The 9804-nt window shown below is 47.8% G+C and overlaps 1 protein-coding gene across 3 annotated transcripts; it reads right to left on the minus strand.

Annotated features, from left to right (window-relative positions):
• Positions 1–1363: 1363 nt before the first annotated feature.
• On the minus strand, positions 1364–9599 carry TAZ (tafazzin). 3 transcript variants are annotated; one of them, XM_033172737.1, is made up of 11 exons: positions 9500–9599; positions 7270–7424; positions 5725–5853; positions 5111–5156; positions 4825–4910; positions 4326–4406; positions 4130–4171; positions 3988–4050; positions 3089–3141; positions 2857–2934; positions 1364–2015 (listed from the first exon to the last, which is right to left on the minus strand). In XM_033172737.1, the coding sequence occupies exons 2-11, from the start codon at positions 7376–7378 to the stop codon at positions 1914–1916; spliced, it is 789 nt and encodes a 262-aa protein (XP_033028628.1). In that variant the 5' UTR covers positions 7379–7424; positions 9500–9599; the 3' UTR covers positions 1364–1913. The 3 variants fall into 3 exon arrangements, with proteins under 3 accessions (XP_033028628.1, XP_033028629.1, XP_033028630.1); XM_033172738.1 differs by having other exon boundaries at positions 7270–7422; positions 9492–9599; XM_033172739.1 differs by lacking the exon at positions 9500–9599 and adding an exon at positions 9370–9387 and having other exon boundaries at positions 7270–7422.
• Between the last annotated feature and the right edge of the window lie 205 nt (positions 9600–9804).

A 9804-nucleotide genomic window follows, 5' to 3' on the forward strand; every position in this document is an offset into this window, starting at 1 on the left:
TGTTTTTTGTGTTTCCATCTGTATGAACTGTGAAATTCATTGAATCATTAAAATAATAACAATAATAGAACAGCTCCACTGCCTACTGATCTGTTTCCACTTATAATTCAAAGTGCTGGTTATGACCTATAGAGCCCCATAGCAGCTTGAAGTCCAGACTATCTGAAAGGCCGTATTCCCTCATACAAACCTGCCTAGGTTCTGAGATCTTCGGGGCAGGCCCTTCACTCTGTCCCACCACCCTCACAGACACACTTGGTGGGAATGCAGGTCCTAACCTTCTTGGTGGTGGCTGATACCGCAAGCTGACCACCGCTCCACCCACCCTTATAAAAGGAACAGTTTGCTTCTGTGGATGGGATGGCTGTTGTTAGCCAAAATGCAGCACCATATGGAAACAAGCCCACACTTCAGCAGAAAAAGAAATAAAGACTGCACTGGATTGGAAAGAGACAAAGATTTTCCAGAATCAGCCGACAAAACAGTAGTGGTACCTAAAGTGGCCACGTCATTGAGGTGCATGAGGCCAAGGGAGCTGTCTAACTGCACGAGTCTTCTGGGCAAGAATTGGTGCAGATTTTTCCAGCACTTCATGTATTAGGCCACAAATATCTGAAAGACTGTCTCCTTCCCTACAAACCCTCTCAGGTGTTAAGGTCAGCAGAGGGTCATCATGCTCAGAAGTTGTGGACTGGGTGGCGACCCGGAAGAGAGCAGTCTTTTTAGGCTGTGGAATCCCCTCCCCAGAGAGCTGCATCTGGCAGATTTCATTACAACACAGCTCTTTATCCTGGCCTTTTGACACCCGAGATATTTTTCAGGACCGGCTCTAATTGCATTTTTAAAAACTAGTTTCAATAGATTTACATTGTTGTAACCTGCCCTGAGACCTGATGGTGAAGGTCAGGTAAGAAATATTCTTATTATTACTGCTGAAAAGGGAAGGTCCATCCTGGCCAGTGTCATCAGAGTCATCTTCCCTCACTCTCCACTGCCCACAGTGCAATGGGTATGTTCCGTGTGGCACTTAAATCGCCAGAGAGAGAGAGAGATGCAAGTGAAGAGAGAAGTCCTGACAACTTTCTAGCACAATGTTTCCTCTGGTCAGCAGGAGGGAGGCATTTTCCTTGACACTGTAAACCACAGCCTTCCTCAGCCTGGCATCCTCTAAATGTTTTGCACTACAAATCCCATCAGCCACCTCGCTAGGAAAGGCTCCTATAAACAGAGGCAAACTGATATAAACAGATGAGGCATCCTTCGCATGTGTCTCTCTTTCTGAACAAAGAACAGCATGTGCAGAGAGCCAATGCCAGTCCTCCCCTCCCCCCCAGCCACCAGAAGAACTCAGCACAGGCTGCAGCAGGGTTTAAAATCATTTACTGGAAAAATTTCCAAGTATAAAATCCACATTGGGGCCAATATTCTACAAAAAAGGAGAGAACTGATGGAATCAATCACCGATCCTTTCCAGCCCCCACTAAGCAATGCAGGCTGGTGCAAAAAGGGATCACTGCAAGGAGGGGCGGAGCCTGCTTTACCGCCCCCTCCCCAACTCCTCCCCTTGGTCCTGTACATCCATCACCAATAGCTGCCAGTCTGGGCCCAAGCTCCTTCCAGCACCTGGTCACAGGGAACTCCACATTCAATAGTCTTTCTGCGTTTCTTCCCTCCCTTTGGGAGACAAGCACAACAACAGAGCGTGAGGCACACGGGTGGGGGGTGGGGCTCCATGAGGTATGTAGGGAGCCTTCATCCATCTCTACATGCAATGCCAGTCCACTTGTGGCGCGTGGCATGGGCAACAGGTGGCAAAGTGGGAACGTCAGAGGTAGTCCATGCATTGTGCCGCACAGTACTGCACAATCCATGCTTTGGTGGAAGAGCCTCTGGTGCTCATCCTGTTCACATCGCTAGCCCTGAAGCTTGAAAGTCTGATGCAGTCTCTCGGCCTGGTCCTTCAGTGCCTGGATCTCCTCCTGAATGAAATCGGTCAGTGCTTTCCGCATCTCCATCTGCAAACACAAGGAGCCATAGTCAGCAGGTCAATGAAACACACGCCGGCTCTCTGCCTATGTGCGGATGGGTACATCAAGAGCAGGTGTATCCCAAGAACTATTCCCCACCTCCATTTCAAACAAATGCACAAGCCTGGGGCCCAACCCAAGCCATCATTTGGGATCTCAAAGACTCCTGACGCATAAATCATAAAATCATCATGCAGCTAAGGTGGACCAATTTATAAATCAGCCAGGCAGGCAAAGCTTGAGCCCCCACTCCCCAGTCTCTCCCATCCCCATCAATGCCAGCCTGAACTCATCATACCTTCAACAGCTGATAAATACTTCTGCTTCTCTTAACAGATCAGTCTTACTTATTCTCATCATCGTTCTCCCACATCTAGAAACATGGCTGTCGGTTTCCAATTGTATTATAAAAAGGAATAGTCCCATGTTTCAGGGAATTATATGAGAGCCACAGTGGCTGTGTTTTGCTTCCACTGCCAGAGGTATGATGCCTCTGAATACCAGTTGCTGAGAATGGCAGGTGGGCAGAGTCCTGTTGCACTTATGGCATCTGGCCACCCACTGTGAGAACGGAATGGTGCCCTAGAAGGGCCACTGGGCTCTTTTCATGTTCTTATGAAAGGCTAACATAAGAAGCAGGCTTGGCACACAGTCTTCCCTCATTGGGGGGAAATTTGTAACTGCTCATCCCTGCAATGCCCCCTGTTTTACTAGTGACCAACTCTGTAGAGAATGAACCTTAAGTATGAATCCAGCTCTGAACCCATCAGTGAAGTATGTCAAGCCCTTAATGATCAGCCATCCTATTTCTTCCCTACTTTGCGCTCACCGCTGATTTGTTCTCTGCCCGCAGGTGCTCCAGCAGGGGACGGGCACTGAATGGCTTCCCAATTAGCACGGTGACCTTCTGTAACAAAAAGAAAAGGCAGCATGAGCAAACCGGTAACAAGGGAGGCAAATTGCTTCACCTGCACAAGTCCTCAACTTGCTGGTGACTGAGAATCCCCTGCCACTCCCGTCTGCAATGCTAGGAGCGCCTCCTTCCCATCTCCAACACTCACCTGCCCAGCACGGGGCACGTATGGGGGTGTATTGGGGAGTACATCATTCATTCCTAGGGAGATGGGAGGGGGGAGAAACAACAACACAAACAGTTATCGTTTTGATCCCAGCCCCACCAAAAGCCATATATATATTAAAAAATGACAAAATGGAATAGGATTCCTGTGTATTTAATAGCTGTACAGAAGGGATCATTTTAGCAGGAACTGAAAAAAAGCCTCCACTACTAAATTCATAGCATTCCATGTGGATTATGCAAGTAGGTTAGACATACAGCTAAAAGTAGAAATTGGCATGTGTTTTAATTATATTTTGATTTTAAAAAATACCTGGCTTTAACAGTTTTAATGTTTGTAAGATTTTACCAAAAATAAAAATCAAGTGCTAGATAAATGTTGGAATTGTGTGTGGAGCCCCAGCTCACTCAGCAGCGGCAGAGCAGAAAATTGGGAGAGGCTCCTCCCACTTCAGAGAACAAGGTTTAAATAGAGCTACCTCTGGAAGCAGAAGGGAGGAGTTACTTGTTCCAGGGTACCCTCCAGCATCAAGTGAGAAGAAGAGGTCATGCTGGTTTTTCCAAAACTCATTACTGCATCCTGAATCTCAATATTCTCACTAAATTACTTCTGAAATACAAAATGTTGGTTTGGAAAGGAAGATGGAGTGTTAGTTTGTGTCACATTCTGCCAGCCTTCCTTGTGCACACTTTGGGCATTGCCTTTGGAAGCACCCTTGGGTGGGAAATCTGGTCCCTGCCAAAATCAACCTTTCTACACAGATCTTAAATGAAGACAAGTGTCCTGTTCCACCAGAAATCTGAGAACCCTTATATCTTCTACCTATGCCATTGCCACCTGCCTAATGTCAGACCTTGTCCCTCTCCTGATTCAGGTCTCACCTACATGCCAGAGTGGCAGTATAATGGGGTGAAGGCGGCATTCAGCCAGAAGACGCCCAATGCCTGGAAGAAATAAGAGGAAGGGCAGTTAGAGAGGATGAAATGGCCCCAGAATGCTCCTCTCCTGCTAAAAAATACCTACCCCATTTGAAGCGCATGAATTCCTGAGTCATGTTTACTTTGCCTGGAAGAGGAAGATGGAGAACAGTTAGGGCAATTGGTGGGCAGTGTAGGTTAGCCTCTGAAGCAGACAATATCACCACCACACCTATATCTATCTACCTGCCACCCCCCAGCCCAGTATGCTCACAGAACCACTTCCAAGCATTGCTACCTACCTTCTGGGAACATGTGAACCCAGTCTCCATGGTTGAGCTTCTCAAGAATGTAGTCCATGCCTTTCTGATAGACTCCATCTCCTGCAGGGAGAATGAACAGATTAATGGCAGTTCAATCCCGCATGGAGGGCTTATGCAGCCCTAACCAAAACATTCTCTCACTATGCCTAGACAAGTCATACGCATTAAAAAGAAAGCAGATTTTTGCCTTTAAGAGTGATGCTTAATTAGAACCCTTTTCATTTGTAAAGTGATTAAAAATCTCTTCACAGCATCCTTGTTGATAAGCCACTATTATTCCCATTTTACAGATGTCAGCTGGAAAATAGAGGCGGGGAGAAATGGAGGCACAAGGCTTCAAACTGAGTAAGTGAATTACTTCTCAGGCGTGGATTCGGTACAGAAGTCCATGGCCCAAGCCTTGTCTGGGCAACCACCCCATTTATAACCCAAGAGCTGTTTGCCTGCCCCATGTCTATTAAGCAAACCATCCGCTTACCACGACAGACAGGTACACATCGCCCAAGGCTGAAGAAACGGGAATGCAGCTCCTTGGTGAAGCAGATGTCTGCAGCTGTTGGAGTCCTGGGAGAGCACAGAGGCTGTTAAAACCACGTGACAACATGCTCAGCCAGGTTTTCATCTGGGCTCTCCAAAACCTTGGAAGCTCAAACTGAATGTGATGGGCAGCCCTACAGACACCCAGGAGCTTTTATTTTTATTATTTCAATTTGTATACCTCCCTATCCCTGTAGATCTCAGCTCATTCCTTTCCCAATACTTACCAGCGCATTTTCTGCAAGTTCCAGACGTGCCGTAATTTCAGGATCCCTGGGGGAGGCACAACTACATTAATACAGGGAACAATCCAAATTAAATCTACCAAAGCTAATGCAGGAAAATGCTGCATGCACAGGAGTCAGGCTTGGGGTTCATCCTTAAGAAAGACAAGTCTCTTTCATGAAGGTTGCTGTGTATTGAGGTTCTCACCCTAGGCCACTAGGGGTGTGTGTATATAGTTCATTCTGCTGCTGTTTTCACTCAGGTCTGCACATGCAAATGAAGGATTGAAAAGTGACGTTCAGGGATTGGGTAACTACAGAAAGTTGTTACTGTTGCTTGTAGCTGAGTTCTATATAAGCAGGCTGCTGAGCTCTTCAACTCACTTTTGTTCCAGCCTGAGAATAAACAAGAGCTGCTTGGAAATCACTGTGTCGTCTGCTGTGTCCACCCACAACTTAACACAGGTCCTAAGGGATTGGGGTGGAGCACCCATTCTTGCCCACTGTGCTCCAGACCTCAAGAAGGTGATTGGCCTGGTCTCTCAAAAAAGAAGAAAAGAGCAATACCTTCCCCTTCCCACCCACCAGGTGGCAGCACTTCCCTTCTAGTACCCTACCCCACAGATGTGGATCATCCATGCAGGACTGGTGGTTGCAGACCGTCAAAAGAGGGGTGCCTTCCTGGCGCTTCTCAATAAGCTCATACAGCACTTCTTCGTTATGGACATTCAGCTGGTTCATATACCCTGAAAGGGGGGAGCGCAAAATGACAGCTCAGTGACAGCAAAGGTACAAAGAGAGTATAGAGAGAAAGGTTGAGGAGTCCCTAGGCTCGAATTCAGACTGGAGCAAGATAGATCGCTCTGTCTAGGTTTCCAGTGCTCTGTCTAGTCATTAATAACAATGGATAGCTGCAATAATTTGTGGCTTTCCATATTTAGCAGTCATATGGCAGTTTTGAGCAAAGCATTAGGTAAATGTAAAGGTCAAGGACCCTGGGACGGTTAAGCCCGGCCAAAGCATTACACACAGTTCACATAGGAAGCTGCCTTGGTATTGGCTACACTGACTGGCAGCGGAACGGTCTGGGTCCTGGGTTCAGGGGTCTTTCCCAGACATGCCTGGAGATGCCAAGGATTGAACGTAGAACACTCTGCATTCAAAGTGCAAGCTGCCCCACTGAGATGCACACATTGTTTTGCTGCAACCCTTGAAACAACCTTGCAAGGCCCATATTGTTACGTCCACCACTGCCAGAGTGCTAGTAGTGAATGGGTTGCCTAAAGATACCTAGCGAACTCTTGGCAGAGATGAGCTACAAGAGCTCTCATTAGGGGCATGGGATGGGGAGAAATGGGGAAAACAGGAGACCTAGCTTTATACAAGGCCTGGCTCCTGGGTTCTGGTGGCCCTCAGGCAAGACTGAGTGGCTATAAAGCAGAGGGAGAGGCCAAGATATGTAAACCAATGGAGCACATGGACAGCTCCCTCCCTCACTGGCTTTGCATTCACCAGGTCCTCTCTCTTCTCCCATAACAAGTCCAGGGCCAGATTGTGGCCTTCCAGGTCTCTCTATCTGGCCTCAAAACTCTCCTCTGGCTGCATCACTTCTTAGCCCTGCTTTTCACCCTGCTTCCTGAGAGATTTTGTCTCTTGCTTGCCTGAATGGAGAGATGCTTGTGTAGGAGCCTTTGGCTTCTGCTCAGGTGAAATGTAACCTATTACACAAAGGCAAGAGTCCTTTCTCTTGTTCCACCCACTTTTGCTTCTGGCTCCACCCACCACTGGCATATGGCCCCCAGAAGTTTCCCCAAGAGTCAATTTGGCCCTCAGGTGGAAATCGGTTCCCCCACCCACCCCTATGCCCAACCCTGTCACTAATCTAGTTCTGACCCCAAGAGCTCAGTCTCCATTTCCCTGCCCAGCAGAAGTGAGTCAAAACCTCGGGATCCCTTCCACTTCTGCATATTAAGATTCTAAGGAATCTCCACATGTCTTCCTGAGCTCCAGGCAAAGCATGAGTCTCTTGTACTGCTGCAGTCTTCCAGGGAGCCTAAATGGCAATGCCATCAAGCATTTCTGCACACCCTGCCATGAACTCTTTTTGTCCCTTTTGTGACACTAGCTGTGTAGGGGCAGAAGTTACAGGTACCGGTACTCACTGGTCCAGAAGCAGCTGTAGGTGCCCACCAAGCCCATGACCACCCTGCTGGCCAAGGTCCAGGGCAGATGCGGGGACCGGGGAAAGGGCCATTTCACCTCAAGGGGCATCTTCCCATCCCTGGCAATCCTTGAGGTAAGAGTGTCAGCTGTCCCTGCCAAAGAGAACAGCAGAATGTTTTGCAACCTATCACATTTGCCTATGGCTCTTGGTATGTAGTCCTCTCCCCTGCCAAGAAGGTTCTGTTGCAACTTGCAGGTGGCACCACCACATTCTGCCGTCTCACCTCTGCCTGAGGGCTGTCACAACATTTAAAAAAAGAAAAAAATATATGACTAGGCTAAACAACAGGATTAAGCAAAACAGTGCAATGGTGAGAAACAGGTTGTAACTGAAGTTACGTAAGCCAACCCTATAGAAATGGAGAAACTGTTGCAAGTCCACACCCAGCAAAAACTATTGCCAAAGCACCTCTGTTGCCTTGATTTACCCCAGATCATGGGTAGGCAAACTAAGGCCCGGGGGCCGGATCCGGCACAACCGCCTTCTAAATCTGGCCTGCGGACGGTCCCGGAATCAGCATGTTTTTACATGAGTAGTTTGTGCCCTTTTATTTAAAATGCATCTCTGGGTTATTTGTGGGGCCTGCCTGGTGCTTTTACATGAGTAGAATATGTGCTTTTATTTAAAACTAGTGCTTTAAACCCATTAAATTAATGGGCGCTAGAACATATGTGGTGAAACATTTTTAAAAACAGACTGCTCGCCCGCCGCCACTTGTAACGGCCGCTGCCGCTTAGAAGTACGTCCACGCGAGCGCGCACCCGCCGCATGCCCGCACACACCCGCCGCTTCAACAGCTTCGCCCGGCTGCCCAAAGTCTCTGTGTTCCAAGTCCCAACAGCTGTCCGTGGGGCACATGCGCAGTAGCACAATCCCACGGACACAGGGACTGGACGCAGAGACACTTGCACTTTATTATATGTGATGCATCTCTGGGTTATTTGTGGGGCATTGGATTTCTTTCTTTCCCCAAAATATAGTCCAGCCCCCCACAAGGACAGTGGACTGGCCCCCTGCTGAAAAAGTTTGCTGACCCCTGCCTGAGATCTAGAAAAATTAGTTTTGAGGTGGAGGTGTGAAAGGGTAGCAAAGACCACTAGTTAGTGGTGCAGGGATTTTACTAAACACATTAAATACAAATATACTGTGAATGAAAGCTTGAAGAGAAGTGGTAATTTTGAGAAGTATTTTGAGGGTATGCCTTCTTTCCACCCGTCATCCCTGATGCATCCCATTCTTTTTTAGATTGGTCCTCTAATCAGAGGAGCACTCTGAGCAACACAACAACACAAATTCAAGAAGTGGCTCTCAAATGTTTTAGGTGGATATTTATTGCACTTTTGTCTGTATTTATTTATTTCACTTCTTGGTTGTAGAAAAACCTCGAAGTGGTTTACAAAAAGAACAGTACAATAACTTTTTAAAAATAAATTAAAAAAAATAAAACATTCAAAAAATAAAAACCAGGAATAAACTAAAAACACATTAAGAATTCTAGAAATCTGGGTACAATAATTTCTTTTGTGAGCCAAATCTTCGTCCCATATGCACATACAGAGGTGTAAGGAAAGATGCGGCGAATCCCTCAGTCCTCCTCTCCCTTCCCTACTGTAATAACCTTCACCTCCTTCTCTCACAGCAAGCAGGCAGCCAGCCACCTGGTGCTCTCCATCCCCAAGCCCACCGCTCCCCACCTGCGCCCCGATACCCTGCCACATCTCTCCCATGAAAAGAGGGAAATCCTAAAGCAGGCATGTCCCAAATCTGTTTCGGGGGCCTAATGCGGCCCGCCGGTCGGTTTAATCCGGCCCCTGTGACAGTTTATCTCCTGGGGTAAAATCCTAAAAAAAAAAAAAAAGCTGAACAACTTTGGTCGGCCCTCACAATTAATCAAATCTGGCCCTCTTTGGAAAAAAGTTTGGGCACCCCTGTCCTGAGGGAACATTCCTATGGGACGTTCCGGGATGAAATCAGAAGCCCAGGCCGGCTTCTCACAACCAGGGGCGCCCCTGGAGAAGAGGGAGGGTCCCTTTCCGACCTTTGCCTTGGCGCCTCTCCCTCTCTCTCTGCCTGGGGGTGTGGGAGACCCTTTCCCTCGCCCTTCTCTGCCAAGCAGCCTCTGCCGGCTGCCGCCTGTTCTCCCCATTCAACCCCACTCACCTCCTGCTCCTGCTAGCTGCCTTCAAACTCCTCTGCTTTCTTATCGCGGCGAGAAAGAAGCAGCTCGGCCCAAAAGCGACCCAGTTTTGCAAACTCTCTTCTTCCCACGTAAATATCTTTATTTATTTATTTTAATTTTAATAGAGAGACGTAATCAGAAACAGGGAGTCGTAAAGCGTTCTCGGACACTTAGCGGGCGTGAACTGTCGCAAAAGGACACTCGAGTGACTCGCGCTTTCTGGCAAGGCCTCGGAGCCGGATGGTGGATCGTGACGCGCACGATCGGAGCTTCCGCTAAATGTTGAAGGCATTG

The sequence above is a fragment of the Lacerta agilis genome, chromosome 16, assembly GCF_009819535.1.
Source record: "Lacerta agilis isolate rLacAgi1 chromosome 16, rLacAgi1.pri, whole genome shotgun sequence".
NCBI lineage: Eukaryota > Metazoa > Chordata > Lepidosauria > Squamata > Lacertidae > Lacerta > Lacerta agilis.